An 18,075-nucleotide genomic window follows, 5' to 3' on the forward strand; every position below is an offset into this window, starting at 1 on the left:
TTTTTTTTTTGTAGATGTAAATGGTTATTTCAGATTAGTCCATTGTTAATTGAGTATTTTTTTGAAAATTGTCTTTTGAAATATTAAGTAGTCAGAAATATCCTTAATAATTATGTAAGCATTTGAGGACTTCTTTGAGACACGATGGGCTATTCAGCATCGAAGTGGTTACGTAATTCTCTTGGTTACCGGATCACGCTACTTTGGTATGCCTTCGAGTGCCATATACTTTATGTGGTGATCATTTCGATCGTGGTTCATTACTCTAGCGCGTGATCCCGTTGACATAGTAACATTACGTAACTTCGATACTGAATACTGCTTAAAATCCATATATACTCCATATGTAAGACACTACCTTAATCTCCCACAGGGAGTGTAGATTTCAAATGGAGTTAACTATTCTGGTAACTCCATTTGAATTTCACACTCCCTGTGTGATAGATTAAGGTTAGGTCTTGATCTTCCACAGAGGGTGTATGGATTTCAGCTGGAATAGCCCAGTATAAATGACAACTAGTGAAAAAAAAATTTAGTGACCATACAGGATTTGACCCTGGACTAATTAGACTGATAAAACTGAATTCAGCCGAAGACTAACCCCATGTGCATTACTGCCTTTCCTGTGGGGCTCTTCTATATGTGACCGTACATGACGAATGAGCCATAAATTCCTCTCCGGTCAATTTTGTTTTATTTCGTATTTAGAAAATATATATATATCATAAGCTTTAAAATGGTATATCATTTGACTTCAAACGATATCCAGAAGCGGGGTTATGGATTGTTGAACTTTGCTCCTTCAACAAAATTGTTACGCCAACTTCAGGTACCGATGAATATAACCTTCATGCACATTTTATATTTAGGACATTTACGGCTCATTCGTGCTGTACGGTCACATATTGGAACTCCATTAGTTGCGAATCTTTACTTTGAAAGTCAGGGGTGCTCAGCTCTGCTTGGCTTTTGTCCCTTATGTTGGGGTGGAAACAGGCTGTAACTAGGCATGACTGAGTTTATTCAACACATTATATACCACCATACATGGCTCATAGGTGGCATACCTGATTGTACAACATAGAAAACATGCTTAAGAGCTCATCAAATAAAAGATTACAAATTCAAGATGGTCATTTTTCCATCACTGACTGTCATTTATATGTGTAGCAAAGAAGTTTAAGATATCATCTGTGTGTAAAGTTATGTGATATTTTGTTGAGATATGTTGTTGCTTTTAATCCCAGAGAAGATATCTTACACTTCCCACAATGCATTTCTCCCATTTCAATTTTCTGTACTGATTTGCTATCTAGTGCAACATGGGTTGATAATGACAGAAAGTACCTCAATGAACAGAGCACATCCAGATCTTGCAAAATATGTTTATTTCTTGACCCAGTGGTTTAGCCAGTCTATTCTCAGCATGAAAACAAAGGAAACCTGTACAAAGTAATAATAGAGTGTCATTTGATGTAATGAGGTAATGCATCACGTTGCAAATGATTCTGGGAAGGGTTAGATATCTTCTCTGTTTTAAACCAGTCCCTGCAAAAATAAAACTTGTTTCATGTTTTTGGTGATAATTTGATATTGCTATTGAAATTTATCATGTTTATTAACATTTGTATTGTATGGCACAGCATATTCACATTAGACAATTTGCAAAAACAACAAAATGCACAGCAAGCCAAATTCAGCATTGAAAAATTATAGTAGATTTTACTTAGTTAAAGATTTTGAATCAGATTTGCACACACAGTTCAATTAAATCTACTTTTTTCTTGCACAAGCTTGTTTAAAATATAAATATGGTTTTATTGGACTACATCTCATTGAAAAAGAAGAAAAACTTAGCTGTTTTTCGTTAAGCTATTAGAGCCAGCTCACAGACTGTGACACATATATTATGTTGTGTACAAGTTTAGCTTTTGATTGTGACTTCATTTAGTAAAACGGGGATAAAGTTGTCCTTATTTTTCTTGATGGAGTCACAATTATATTTAGCACTGTTACCAAATATGATGTATGGGGTGTCCCAAAAGTAAGTGGACCCATGTTTTTGGTTATAACTCTAGTAAAAATCAGCAGAGCAGCTTGTAATATAGTTTTTTAAAACTGAAATTAGGAAATGATGGTAAATCTGATTCTTTTAATATGCATGGCAAAATTGTATACCCTTCTAGCTAACACAATACCATTAGTCCAAATTTTGTAAAAAAATGCATGTTGCAAAGTTCAAGCTTAGCAAGCCCGCTATAATTTGATTGCATTATGTCAAGTTCTTAGAAACTCAGTGTTGACTTATTGGTCTTGTCTATCTGAAAAATTGTCAAGCTTATATTATTGCTCTGCATGCTAGCCATGCGTTTCAACGGAAAAAGTTCAAGTTTTGAAATATTTTCTCAAAATATCAAGAGCTATCTTAAGAACTACTGAACCAATAATAGGCTTGTTTGTACTCATTTTAATGCATTTTTCATGCTGATTCCAAATATGGTCATGAAAATTTACATTTCTGAAATTTTTGAATTAAAAAAAAATGTTTGAAACATGTCGTCTGCAGTCGACACCCGCGTGAAGAGAGTTAATAATGCTTATTGCATTCACTCATTGAAAAGCAATAAAACTTGTTTGAGCTCCTAAATAAAGCACTTACTCTGAAACACCTGATCTGTTTACTTGTTTACAAACAAAAATGTTTGTAACCATCATCAGGTACTATAGGCATGAACTTATTTATTTGAAATGTCTGTAGCTAATTAACTCTCTTCACGCGGGTGTCGACTGCAGACGGCAATTTTTTTTTAAAATTCAAAATTCAAAAATTTCAGAAATGTAAATTTTTATGACCATATTTGGAATCAGCATGAAAAATGCATTAAAATGAGTACAAACAAGCCTAGTATTGGTTCAGTAGTTCGTAAGATAGCTCTTGATATTTTGAGAAAATATTTCAAAACTTGACCTTTTTCCGTGGAAGTGCATGGCTAGCACGCAGAGCATTAAGGAACACTTACTGCTCACTTTGGCTACCATTTTTTGAGGTATAGCCATCCACATGAACAATTTATACAGCAATGAGTATTTTATAATACCATTATTTATGAAATGTGATCATTTTATTCAAATAATAACCTGTATAATGCAAGTGTTTTTGATTCTAAAAACAAAAAACCAAGTCTGCTTCAATTAAAATTTAATTAAAGTAAATAATCATTACGTTATTTCCACATAAATAGTACACTTGCTTGTGCTTTACATACCTGCATTAAATATTGAGATCCATGATTACTTACTGGAGTTATTGCCAAAAATATGTGTCCACTTACATTTGAGCCTCCCTGTAGCATTACTAAATAGGCATCCCATTGTTTTTGTCTGCACACTTTTAAGAGAAACGAGTCCTACATGTACGCCTGAGTGAATGTAAGCTCACACATCAACTAAATAATTTCTATTCAAAATAAAATGGCTGACCACACGGGAGACTAGATTCGCAATAATGCATATCTATATGTGTACTTATGTGATCCACATTAAGTATTCTGTCGGTTGGCATGACATCTCTCATGATAGATCGGTGCATCCCATTGGTCGTTTTGCCGAGATTTAGCTGTTCCATCTTGCTCCGTCAGACACAAAGGGGACACTTAACACTGGCGTGTCCACGATCTTTTCCTGCGGGAGGCTCAGCCCCTCTTTCAGAGTTATGTGGGGGGCTTAATGGCTAAAATGATAAAATCGCCCAAAAAAACAGCTGATTTTACATGATTTTTAACAAAGTGCGGGCGGCTTCAGCACCCAAAGCCCCCCGGACACGCCACTGCTTACCGGTGCACTCATATGCCATAAAAAAATACCTTGTGATGAAAATTCCAAAAGTTCGATTTCTTATCAGGGGAATAAACTCCCAATAAATACTAAAAGAAAAGCAAATTGGTGTTTTCTATGCGGAGAAAATTAACTGGAACTGAAAGACCCTGTACAAACCAATAGGGATTTCGCGAGGGTGTCCCCTTTGACAGTTGTGAGAAATAGGTAAGTGCACTGGATGGAACAACCCCGACCGAGAGAATACCAACTGAAGGGCACTGTGATCCGCATCTGAGAAATGATCACTCATGGGCACACTTCTTGGAAGTGCATTACAGTGTGCAATGGGTGTGTAGGGTTCTCATGTCGCAATATCATCTGCGCATAGAAGAGAAGTCCACTTTGATCCGTATCTCAGAAACCGCATTAATGCAGATCTGGCCTTCCCGTGTGGAGCCCTTATATTATTACTCAACCATGGAATGCAGCATCTGTTCCACTTCTATATAATTTTACAATTTGTTTTTATAATCTGCAATTTTCAAAGACAAAACTATATATATAACCCATGCAGATGCAAAGATTATATGACTCCTCATCTCTGTGCATTATGATTTGTTTATATAATTATTACATATATATTTATAGAATGAGTGAATTAAAGACAGGATTACCACTATTTCAAGTCATATGTGAAGTTCAAAATGAGCAGTTTTCAAGGCACAAAGAATCCAAAGATCATTGTAAATGGGTTTAACTGAATGGATGACACCATTTGAAATCTACACTCTCTGTGCGGGAGATTAAGGTCATGTCTTCCAGGGGGTGTATGGATGCTGCATGATGTAATGACCTTTTTTCCAAGGTAGCCCAAAGATCTAGAACAGTTTCACAATCAAGAGTAGCCTTCTTGTCATGTGGCACCGGGCAGTGCTGATCTTTCCCCCAATAAAAACAAAAAATGTGTCAATTTTACGGAAATTTCATAATCTTTGACCATGAAATTCACTTTGCGCCTCATGCCCAAAAACATTTGGTGCCACAACTGGCACCAGGGTGTGGAAGGTAATCCTGTCTTTAATATGCAAGGGATGAATATATTATTCTGATTCCAATTTGTGTGCCCATCGTTACCATGGTTACCCATTGTTTGAATTTGATTGGCTTGTTTGTGTGCGACTTTTTTTTGTTACAGAATTTGGAACGCATGACAATGGTAATTTTTATTTTTTCAGAATGGCTACCATTTAGATACATATTTAGCAGTTAATACATTGGTGTATATTTTACTAACATTTTGTGTTTCTAGAACATTTAGAACATGTAGTTTTCATTATCATGTTATACATCGTCATTGGGCAGGAAAAACCTTCTATGTGCTTTTGGCCCCTCAACATGTTTAAAACAAAACTGCCAACAACAGGAGGTTTTACTTTAAACATGTTCAGGGGCCAATGACACATAGGAGGCTTTTCCTGCCCAATGACAACATTGTATATTTTTATTATCCATTATATGATACAAGTAGTTTTCTGCAATGTGGAACGTTGAAATAGCGTGTGCATTTTACATGTTTTAGAAAATGTTAGTTGATAATTGCCAAAAGAAAACAGTGCCTAATTTCTAGCAGTTTCATGTTTTAGAGAATATTATTTTGCTTTAGACAAGGAATCATAACGGGCTATTCCAGTTAAAATCCCTACACCCCCTGTGGAAGACATGACCTTAATCTGCCACAGAGGGGGTGTGGATTTTAACTGGAATTGCCCAATTTTGCCCTTTCACAATCATGATGTGCAAGTGAATTATTCAAGTTTAATTTGAAATATACATAGTTTTTTTGTCTGTATTTTACTAACAATACTTTAACTCACATTTAAATGGTGTAGATGAGTACAGGGTTTGCACTACATAATATTTTGCACTTGTTTAAAAAAAAATGCTTATGTTCACTTTAAAATCAAATAAGGGGTTTAAGGGTTTGCACAGCTAAAATTTCCACCCTTACTGCTCATGTTGGGGTCAATGTATCGTTTTAAATCAATTATCATTTTTGCACGATTATGATATTTTTTGCTTCTATCCATACACCTATCCATCATATCGTTGAATCCATCTCCTCCTGTCATGGTGATCCATATGTTGCTGTTTGTGCGTATATTGCACCGCTATATGCTGCTTGCGCATCACACCGCCCTCGTGCAGACGACGATGAGTACAACGCAAACTATGTGCCTCTCATAGAGCACGAAAGTGATGATCAAGGTATAGTAACCTGGGTTAGCCTCTTGCACTAACCAGGGTTAGCTCTAGTGACTAATACACTAATAAACTAGGGTTAAGCAGAGTATCATGCATGCATCAATCAGGAGGCAGGGGTGAGGTTTTCAAGTTGCCCCCAGCATCAAAATACTGGACAAAATTTACAAAAATATAAATGAACTGTGGTAAGCATCATCTTTGTGTCAAGTTGTTTAGGCGAACATTACAAGCAAATCTCACATTTTGAATGTACTTTATATATCTTTGTCCTGCCAAAGTTATTTTGTGTGTTGCTCAGTAGTGCAACTTAGCCATTCCCCCTGCCCCAACTCCAGAATTTGTGCTCGATATTGTCATGTGTGATACACTGCATTGGTTCCCTGCTTCTTTGAATTTACCCGAAGACTGACATTGGGTAATTCCAAGTGAAATCTATACACCTCTTATTGAAGGCATGATCTTAATCTCCCATACAGGGGGTGTAGATTTCAGATGGAGTCATCCATTCAGGTAACCCCATTCATTAGAATTTCCCTCTGCATGTGTGGAATAAGGTCAGGTCTTCCATAAGGGGTGTATGGATTTCTCCTCCATGGCTTCCTGGTGCTACAACTGCTACAAGTGCCTATGGTCAGTAGGAGGTTGAGAAAGACAAAAGTTGCAGGGGACCAGCCTTTATGAGGGGATATGAGGGGATGTACTTTAACTCCAGTCCAACAGCCAGTAGCCAGGGAAGATGTCTTACACTTTCCACAATGCATTTCTTCCATTTGGATAATCTGCACTGATCTGCTCCTGGGGATATGCTATTCAGTGCAACATGGAATAATATTGACAAAAGGTACCTCATTGAACAGAGCACATCAAGAGCTTGCAAAATGTGTTTTTTTCATGCCGATCAACCTATGTTTTGCCAGTCTATTCACAACATAAAAACAGGCAGAACATGTGTACAAAGAAATAGGAGTGTTATTTGCATGATAAAATGAGATGTTGTATCATGTTGCAAAGGGTTCTGGGAAGTGTAAACTATCTTCTCTGGCTTGTAACTTTGCTGTCAGGCTGGGGAAATTACATGCCAGACAGGCTGGTAGAAATTTGCTTGATTTGCTTGATAAGACTCTGGTATGTTAGCACAGATCCTGGATTTTAAGGATCTGTGATGTAAATTAATAGGTTCAAACTCCGGTCAGGCTGATAACTTTTATTGATTACCGGCCCTACTGGCTTGGGCAAAGACAGTTTTGGTACACCCCTGCATGGGGACTGGAAGGCATGGACCAATTTGGTAATTTTCTTTGCAAGTAAAAAATAAAAACTATGTCATCAACATAGTCATGCATTTTCAATGCCACAGCATATTCTTGAATCTGCCTCTTGCAATGTGGGTACAACACCACTACACATACTTTGGAATATGCAAAGTTGCATTAAGAATGCGGGCTGGTGTTGATGACATAGGCCTACACTTTTGCCCTGAGAGGTACACTGCTGCCCAACTACTATGTGGCTATACTCTAGATACAATGCAGCAATAGTAGTGTATGTACTGTATGTGTGATTACAATGTGTGTACTTTTAGAGTGCCTACATAGGTACTCTAAGGTACCAACCAAGGAAGTAACTGTGTGGCAGTGTACTTCAGGAGACAGCAATAAGAATCCGGTCTTGTAGGTTTGGCTTCATATGCAAAAGGTATGAGAATAAACCAAAATGGTCGATTATGAAGCTTCATGACTAAAGATTTTATGTCCAGTGGTGTTCTTGTAATTATATTAACTTTTCATCAATCACAGATTTAATCAATGTATTGATGTTTAATTCATTTCATAATACAACATTTTGAGGGGCTAGTGTAAGAATGCTCTGTTTGCAAATAGCTGCCAGGTAGCATATGTGTACAATATAGAATAGAGAAATTGTCAAATGTCTATAGGGCAGCTATTGCAGTAAGTGCTTTCTTAGGGCTTGCCCCTTGATAATTATACATCAGTCAATTGATTTCAGTTTGTTTCATATCATCATGGGCCTTTCCCTTTAAAGTTTATATATCCCCTATGGAGGACATGACATTAATCCCCCACACAGGGAGTGTGAATTTCAAATGGGATTACCTGAATGGGTGACTTCGTTTGAAATCTACACCTGTGTGGGAGATTCCCCTATGTCCTCTATAGGGGTGATATGCCCAATGCCAACATTTGCTATTGTGTTAAAACACCTTGAGTCATGTGTTGCACTTATGATTATTAGAACCACCCAAAATATGTATGAATAGTATACTAGCACCCTGTATGTTCCAACATGATTCAATGGTTTTTTTTTTCATTATTATTATTTTTCAAGTTCTTTTATTAAGATCTGCATTTGTTTGATATTTAGTTCCACATTTAAATCAAAAAGTAACAATATTTAGCTTGCTGTGTTTTTGCCATAATATGCTAAATCTTACTTATTCATAAAATCATCGATGTGAACATATGATGTTATTTCAATTGAAATTAATATATCTAATTAAGTAAACAAATGTGGTACATTTTATTAGTGATCAAGAAATCTTTAGGCCTATTAAGTTTTGATTTTCAAACAGTAATTGAAAAACCTCTTATTGTATTAAATAAGTTAATTTTAGCATCATGGCAGCTTCTGCAGTGCAAAAACATTCTAGGATCAAAGTTACCAAAGTAAAGGGAGGGGGGGGGGGTGTTAGCAAATAAGATTAAAGAATTCCTCTAACTTTTTGCAGTAACAAATTGCTTGTGCAACAGCAAAAAGACATATCGCTCATTCTACAAAATCGGGTGCCAATCCACTGTAAAAATTGAAAAAATAAAAGTTATTCAAAAAGACCTGCTTTTTGTGTTTTTTAAGAGTAAATGTATCACTACTTTCAGATGTAAAAGATTGCCAACACCACTTGTATATTTTTCTTTCAGGAAGTCATGATGTTTTTTAACACTAGAACTCAATGTAATGTGAGCTACGTTACCGGCTACAAAATGGGCTGGTTTTACTTAATCCAAGGTCATAAAAAGCAAACGAAAGATCACTTGAGTGAAATGTAACACCAATTTCACCATTTCATAGAAGTTTTAAAGATGCGTAAATGAGTGCGTAACATAGCTCACAGTAACGTAGTTCACGGGTTTTTAATGTTTTTGATGTGATTGGCAAACGTTAGAACGTTATGCCGGTTAATTCTAATATAAATGGGGTTCGATCACTGGTACCTATCACATATTATTAGGAAGTACTTGTTATACAAGTGCATACTATGGAATTCTGGTAACGTAGCTCACCAGTCTTAACATGGTCGGTCAAAATTTCAATGTTTACAAAATTTCTATGCCAAAAATGCTACAGCATCACGATTTTTACTGTGATTTTTAAAAACCTATGAGTGTTTCCTTTCAAAAGCCGCAAACTACGTTGATCTGTTTTACGTCTTTCCAATAACGTGTGTTTAAAAGGGGTAACATAGCTCGCAGCGTTTTTGGTGGAAAGTGCAATTTATTTTAGAATTACACAAAGACGTTTTAATCACTAAAAAATAATGTTGATAAACAATATGTTGGCACGTTATCTAATTAAAAAACAACAAATATGTAAAGATTTTGCATTTATTCAAAGAAAATATTAAGGGTCAGATTTGACACTTGAGCAGTGGAAACGCATTTTTAGCGATTTTTGAGCCTTTGCCAGGGTTAATCAGGCTGAAGAAAGCATTTAAAGTATGGAAAACTATATATGTTCGTGTAGATCTCGTTGAGTTCTACCAGAAAAACAACATATTTGATGCCCTAAATGCTCGACAAAGTGTTTGTGGACCAAAGAATGGAAAAAGGGCTATTGGCACCCGATTTTGTAGAATGAGCGATATATGTGCTCATTTCTTTAAGTTTTTTCCATTTGCCTTTTCACAGGCCCCTTTTCTGTTAATTTTGACCCCCCCCCCCAGAACACGGGGTAACACACTCCCTTGCGCCTGTTGTGGGCAGCCCTGGTGATATACATTCATTTTATATGCTCATAACTCCACTATCTGAAATAGTGGAGTTATGAGCATAAAATTATGTCCATAAAAGACAGATCTTTGCCTCATGAATGCATCTTATTTGATCACTAAATTTGGGACACAAATGAGACAATGAAGTGAAGATGACAACACATACACTTGTGACCATTCCAATGAAATATGACAAGTATCAATGTATTCCAAAAAGAGTCATAATTACTTCAAAAGAGTAAAATTTCACTCCAAAAGAGTGAAATGTCTACTCTTTAAAGTATGACAACTCTTTTGGAGTGGTCCTTTATTGAAGAAAAAAGTTTACTCTTTTGGAGAGAAATTGATTCTTTTGGCATGTGTCAACTCTTTTGAATGACTTTCACTCTTTTTGGAGTGCATAAATACTCTTTTTACGTCAAGAGAGTATATGACTATGAACCTGTTGAAAAACCAGTCAGCTTAGGGCTATTATATAAAAGGCAATATACCCATGTGACATAAATGGGTGTTGACATTACTGCTTCTAAACAGGAAGTCTGGAAAGGTGACTTTGGACACAGTGGGTGGCCTTCCTGTACATTTCAATGTAAAGGGCACACTTGACCATATTTTGTGACAAAAGTTGTTGTTTTTTGCAACATTGTAGTGTTACTGAAAATTTTTCATTGATATATTTCTTCTTGATATATATTCTATTTGTTTGAAAATTTCCTGTTTGTTTGTGTATTAATATACATCACCTGATAAATTGGTGGTCTTGATATAGCAATGATGGCAGCCCCTGTACGTCACATGGGGATTTTATATATTCCCTTTTATAAAATAGCCCAAGCTGACTGTAGAATACCATCAATATGCAAATGTGATTGATTGTTCCTATTTGAAATGTCATCATTTTCATTTTCTTCCTCTTAGCTGGTCTCACATTGGACACAGCAGCAGCGTCTAGTGCATCAGGTGTCGACAGAAACCACCTCATGCCGCCAGCCGGAGATGACGGTCTCCAAGGACAACGGGATGGTGGGGACGGACAAGGAGCAGATGATGCCCCGCCTATGCCTCGAGGGCGTGAGGGAAGGAGAGCGTCCATCATGCCTGTTCTCGAGATGATGTCATCAGATCCTGAAGATGAGCAGCTGAAGGATGAGAAATTGTTACATGCACAGAAACAGGTTGATATCGAAGGGGAAGAAGATGTCTTATTATGGGACGAGGAAGACCCGTAAGTACGGGGGTTAAAGGTCGAGGGTCACAGGTCGTAGTCATGTCATGATATTATGTTTTTTTCAATAATGTTGACATATTTGCATGGATGTATTCGCTTCCATTTGGACCATTGTTTTATGTAATTTTGTGATCTATCATGTGACCTATCATGTGATCACCATTTTGTTCATTTTCTGACAATTTTGTAATTCTTTCTGCAAAATATACTTGCTTCAATTTCCTGATCTGTTGAGTAGAGTAGCAGTTGTTTCTCTTTATCAACATTATTCATAGTTCAAGGGTTTAGGGCCAGAAAGCCTAGCTGTAATAGCTGCCGTATATAAATTTTGACAATCATCTGCAGTCTATATTGTATACCTGTTAAAATGTGACACCTGGCAGCTATTGCAGAGAGGGCCTTCTGGCTCTAAACCCTCAAGTTTGTTCTTGAGTGTTGTAATATTGCAGATTTCAGGTATAAACCCTACGAATTCCATGCTTTTCGAGATTAATCCAACATACCTTCCCTTAACAAAACAGACTTCTCTTTTTAAGTAAAAGAGAACTTGAGCCACTTGCACGAACCCTGTCCCTTAAAATGTGCAGTGCTATTTATTCTACAATTAAACTTCAGTTAAAAACTGCATTACTTGTTAAGAAAGGGAGTAGTCCCAGTAATGCAAGTGTTTTTATTGGACTGTTTCATTTGAATTCCATACACCCTCTATGGAAGACATGACTTTTACTTTCCACACAGGGAGTGCAAGTTTCAAATGGGGTTACCTGAATGGTTGACTCTATTTGAAATCTACACTCCCTTCCCTATGTGGGAGATTATGGTCATGTTTTCCCTAGTGAGTGTATGGATTTCAGCTGGAATAGTAATTCCACACTGAGATGTTGATACAAGTGTATTGAAAAAGCATCAACATAGCAAATGCATTGATTTTGTGTAATTTCTGGTGCAACAATTAATATGCAGGTTTTTGTCTACCTAATTACTACACAAAAAAGGAAACAATCTATTTTTCTGTCAAATTATTACTAAAATATTGGACAATAATTATGTGCAACATAAATGCATCCACCGTCAAGGAAACTGAATCAGTTCTAATACAACTTGTATAACCTAACGTTTATCAATTATTCCAAACTGGTGACATTTTTCACTGACATTATTTTCCTTAATAATTTGTGAGATTGATCATTAATAAGAGACTTCTTATTTAAAATTTGATAATTTTATTATATACATTTTCTAAGTTGAAGTTGTGCTTTACTTCTGAGGGCTATTCCAGTTAAAATTCATAACCCACTATGGTAGATACAACTTTAATCTTCCACACAGGGAGTGGAGTCAATGGAGTCAGGTAACCCCATTTGAAATTCACACTCCCTGTGTGGAGGATTAAGGGCATGTCTTCCATAGGGGTGTATGGATTTCAACTGGAATAGCCTATTATCACTACTCTTTCCTCATCTAATTTGATTATGTTTACCGTCACTGTCCAAATCCTTTGACATAATGATACTATCATTTTTAATTGCACAACAGTACGATTCCGATTGAACCTGAATTTTATTGAATACTTATAAAAGCAATTTCATGTTTGACCAAAAATGTGATAAAAATGAGATTATATAGACATATTGGTACCTTGTAGTCCATCTTAATTTAATTAAATTTAATAATTTGTCTCAAAGCCCTATTCCTGCTGGATTGAGTAAAATTATTTCTTTTTTGTTTTTCTTAAACAAAATCCATCATACTCACTTCTGACATTGTCAGATGTAAAAATATACCAAGTTGTAAATCTCAATAAAACTATGCATCTTGAACACAGTGAAACCATGCATAGGCAGGTGTATTCCCCGAAGTATTCTTTTTAAAAGAGCTTGTCCCATAGTTTGATAAAAAAATTCAAGTAAAAAAACCCCTGAAAACACATCATTCTGCATTAGGTTTTCAACTTGGGAAGGGCTTTGAGACAAACTATTTTAAATTAAGATAGCCTAATAAGGGTTTGGACAGTCAGTTCAGTAGTGTTGTGCATAAACCTATAATTATTTAATCTTTTATCTATCTTTCCCTTACTCTACCTTCATGCCACTCATGTGCATGTTTGATGTTTGATGTTATCTCTTAATTATTGCTGTGTGATGTAATACAGGGCAACCTTGCTCATATGGGACGAGGAAGACCAGTAAGTATATGAAAGCTCCTACAAATTGTATCAAAATTATTGGAACTGGCTACTTGGCATTTTTGCAGAATATTTTCACTATGTCGTCTACCAGTTTAGGCTCATTTTGATATATGAAAATATATTATTAGTTGTATCTCCTCTTGGAATTTTACGCCATGGTTTTAAAGGAAGCAAGATTTTGATTGGGAGCACCATTGCAATAAATATTTTGAGCAGTGAAGCTATAATTCAACTTGAGTTCATTACGTTTTGTTACCTGGAGAGATTTGATCATGTCCCACCTCCTTTTTCAACCAAATTGACGGTAATAAGTCTTGTAGTGAGGGATCAACATTTAACCACAACTTGCCTCAGGCAAAACTCACTTCCTGGGAACCAAATACCACACAAGGTCATTTTTATGTAACTCATTTGTGTTATATACTGCCTCTAGCTATTATGACATCCTTGTGATCTGGTCAAGTCATTGACAGATACGAACCTCAGGAGGGAATTCAATTTTTGATCAATTCTCGCCAGGAAGTGAAACGTAATATGTGTGAGTAAAACTAGGAATACGTCAAACTCCATTTGAATGACAATAGCTCCCAGATGCAATAACCTATTGGATTCAGATTATCAGATCACTAAGTTCGCATATGCCACTTTCTATAGCACAAAAAATACAATTTTTAGCGATTATATAAATTGTTTTTTAACATTTTTTAAAAATGTCACATATTCCGGTTCCAATCATTTTGATACAGTTTGCATACCCTTGGTACCTGGGACTAAAATATCAGAGGGACAGAAAACTAGAGTGTAGAAAAAAGTGTGAAAAGGATAACTGAGAATTCCCACTCTTGGTTCAGAATTTGTATGAAAAGATGATATTTGTACCATCATTTCGAGTTTGCTAAAATAGTGTCAAATATTTTTTCAGATGGACAAAGATGGAAAGACGGCTTTCAAACTGGGGGCAAAATTTGATAAAAAAATTTCAAAATTTGCACAAAAAGGTTTTAAAATCTAAAATAACAAGGCAGCCAGCATCACAAATGGGAATAATCCTTAGCTATCTAAAAAGTGTAAATAAAGATAACTCTTAGTTTTCTATGCCTCTAGGTATCCCCGCTACAAACCAGTGCAATTACCTCACTTGCACAGAGTCCATGGTCTGATATTTCATATCGTAGAATAACTATTTATTAGTTAAGACTAATAATGAGCTATTCCAGTTGAAATCACACACCCCCTGTGGAAGACATGACCATAATTTTACACACAGGGAGTGTGAATTTCAAACGGGGTTACCTAAATGGGTGACTCCATTTGAAATATATGCACCCCCTGTGTAGGAGATTAAGGTCATGTCTTCCACAGGGGGTGTGTGGATTTCAACTAGAACAGTCCGCAATGATGAATATAACTAATTCACAATTTGCACAATTCACTTAAAAATGACTTCTAAAGTAAATATTAACAAGAAGTTTGTGAGTTTGCCAACTTGTATTAATAAATTTAATTGTATTATTTTTTTTGCAAAAAAAAGGTAATATGAGTTTGCAAATCTAGATTTATATATATAACACATAAATTAATCCATTGAGTGAAAATTATATTTTGTCTAAATATTATAATCAAAGCCAGAGATAAAGACACTATGTACTTGTCATGATGATTGAAATTTCTGAACACAGCAATTTAACAGTGTGCACTATTGTTGTTTTTCACTTTCAAGCATAAAAACCATCTCAAAAGTTGGGTACTAGTTATAGAAAACTTTCTTTGCTGTTGGCACCATGTCAATAATGCCTAGAAAAGTTGCTTTTTGCCTTGTAAAAGTACCGACATTATCAGCCATTTTCAGTGATTCCTTTTTTCCATAAGGCACCAGATGAATCCTAAGCCCCTTTTACATGCTACTCACCAATCACGGGCTGTGGTTGTAGTTGATCGTCAGATGCAAACTAGTTTCTTTGTCTCTGACTTTTATTATTGAAGTTTATGTTTTTACAGCATTTTAGCACCCCTAATTTTGTAACGTAAATTTTTTGATAAGAAACTACAATTTATTACACAGACACAGCATGGACCAATTGCCACTGTTGTAGAACAGGTGTTTATAGTGTAGGCGATAAAAAACCCCGTTTTACGGCCGATTTTGCGTTTTTTTTGAGATTTTTTTTAGTTTTGCTAAAATCATGTCAAATCAGATAAAATATTTGCCAGATTTTTCAAGTTTGCCAAGATTTTTAAGGTTATTTTAGCCGCCAGAAAAAACGAAAAAACTAAACAAAAATCCCGACCGACTGACCGGCCTACTTAAGAAGTACGGCTCGTAGAACATGTTTTTTGTTTTTTCGTTACTTTACACCTATACTCACACTGGGCACATATTGTATATGCATGTACTGACTTCAATTAAGCATAAACACAATAATATCAAATATGAAAAAAAAAAAAACTGACAAAACTTGTTAATGTAGTAGTCTCATTGTGATGTGACAAATTTCTTCACAAAATAATACAGGTGCGTGAGTAAGGAAGTTTTAACTCCAGAGCACAAAGTAAAATCTGCTGAGAGGTAACACACATTACAAACACTTTGATTCCATCTTTAATTCACATCTTCTTCACAGTGTGTTTCTGCCAGAAGGAGGGGGTACTCAAGTTTGGGTAGTTTGGGTAGGAATATGCTGCAGAGAATTTAAACCCCTGGACACTACTGGTCATCTAACAGCATTTCTGATTGGTTGATAACTTGAAATGCTCATTTCAATTGCCAATTATGCATGACTATGGTTTAAACTATTTATGGTGAAACTTGCATTTGCAGATAATCTTATTAATACCCTCCTTGATTGGTCCAAAATTAGACATAATATTATTTTGGCCAATTGGCAGTTCTCATAGGGTTAAAAATGGACTGATATACAAATTTTCCAAGAAATTTGGACCTATAGCTATACCAAAAGTCAAAATTGTTAGCCAAAGTTTTTACAACTTTTCCCAAAATTTGTTGCAAATTTTGAACATTTTGGCAAGAGTTAGACAAATAAAGTTTAACACAGTGCAACAAGTTAAACTCAATTTACCCTTGCTGAGAAATGGACCAATCCATGTTATTGTTTACCGGGTCAGATGTCAATCATTGTCATGCAGATAAATTTGTATTGTTTGGCTCGACCGGGAACCAATGGGATTTACGCCTTCAGCGGGTTTCGGGCGTGATTAGGTGGTTATTTATTCACTGTTGGTTTTGTATTGGACACGACAACAACAAAAATCTTTGGCTACCGATTCTTAGAAATCAACAGCAAACTCATAAGGCATAAACAACTGACTGATTGATGATAAAAAATCAAGCTTTGGGAAGCTGAAAATGTGCACGTTACTGCATCAATAACAAGGACACGCTGATTTTTCTACCTTGTTTCTGCTTACTGCACAACAATATAATCAGGATTCAGGTGCCGAATTTAATGCTGCGCTATGTATAATTGGTGGCGAGTTCGGCGCTGGCATGCAGTGCTAAAACTTGGATGTAAAAAATATTGATACATGTAGTAATCTTAACATTTTGTGCACGTTTTGTGAGCTAGGCGAAGTCCGTATTCTATACAATCGTCGTGGAAAAGTACGGTAGACGAATCCCACTGAACAGCACAACATGCACGCAAAGCAGTCATCTTCAAGACTTCATGAAATTTGTGGTTGAGTAATTTCTGATTAGACGGAGAAATATCCGGGTGAGAATAAATTTATTTAATTTATGTATAATGCGGGAGTCGAAATTGTATTTAAATGCATCTAAATAATATTTAATGGTGTTTTCTTGTACACGAAAAGTGCTCCAAAACTTTGCAATTCCTGTGGCTTTACGCATTTAATATTAATGTTTGTTTACCAAGTGTGGTTCTATGAATAATTCATGAGGTGTAATTGTTATGTAGGGGCAGGGTTTTACAATGCACATGTAGCCATTATCCAAATAAGGCAAGGCGTAATAAAAGACACGCTCATTATGACGTCAGGGTCCTTGAGAATTTGACATGGGCGTATCAATCGATATCCCGATTGGCAAACAATGACTTCCCATTGCAAATCAATGGCGAATTTTTCCGGTGTCATCGTATACATTTGAGCCATAGTTTTTACCCGGCGAATTTGGACAAATTTTACCAAAGTTACAGCAATTGTCGAATCAGTTTGGCAGCTCGAAATTCGGGATGGCAAAATTTAAGCAAATTAAACTATCGCTTTTGATTGCGCCGGTTCATTTAAGTAGGTTTTTTTTTTTTCAGCATCGGATATGTTTTTAGGGTAAAGTTGACAGTCGTATTTTAATTTGGTGCCGAATTCAGTTCAAGCAGTGCCAAGAAATATTGTCAGTTTTCTTGAAATTAATGTGGTTTTCATTCAAGGGATCCTTTATAGTTAAAACTCAAAAAATGTTGGGATCATTTGGCTTACGAATTTACGTATTAAAAGCTGGAAAATCATAAGTAGAGAATTTACAGATGGTCAATTTTATGTTCCTACTTGTAAATAACAAGATCAATAAAAATAGAATAACAAAAGGGAAGATGTAAG

At 35.9% G+C, this 18,075-nt stretch overlaps 1 protein-coding gene across 8 annotated transcripts in view; it reads left to right on the forward strand.

The window, feature by feature from the left end:
- LOC140138675 (potassium channel subfamily T member 2-like) overlaps window positions 1-18,075 on the forward strand; it is a 477,469-nt gene that overhangs the window by 433,433 nt on the left and 25,961 nt on the right. For 4 of the 8 annotated variants that reach the window (XM_072160421.1, XM_072160417.1, XM_072160414.1 and 1 more), the window contains 3 exons: window positions 6,022-6,081; window positions 11,003-11,309; window positions 13,465-13,497. In XM_072160421.1, the coding sequence (XP_072016522.1) occupies window positions 6,022-6,081; window positions 11,003-11,309; window positions 13,465-13,497 (400 nt within the window). Of the gene's footprint in view, window positions 1-3,396; window positions 3,430-5,011; window positions 5,033-6,021; window positions 6,082-11,002; window positions 11,310-13,464; window positions 13,498-18,075 lie in introns of all 8 variants that reach the window. The other 4 variants (XM_072160415.1, XM_072160418.1, XM_072160416.1 and 1 more) reach the window with 4 other exon arrangements.

The sequence above is a fragment of the Amphiura filiformis genome, chromosome 18 (assembly GCF_039555335.1).
Source record: "Amphiura filiformis chromosome 18, Afil_fr2py, whole genome shotgun sequence".
In the NCBI taxonomy this organism is placed as follows: domain Eukaryota; kingdom Metazoa; phylum Echinodermata; class Ophiuroidea; order Amphilepidida; family Amphiuridae; genus Amphiura; species Amphiura filiformis.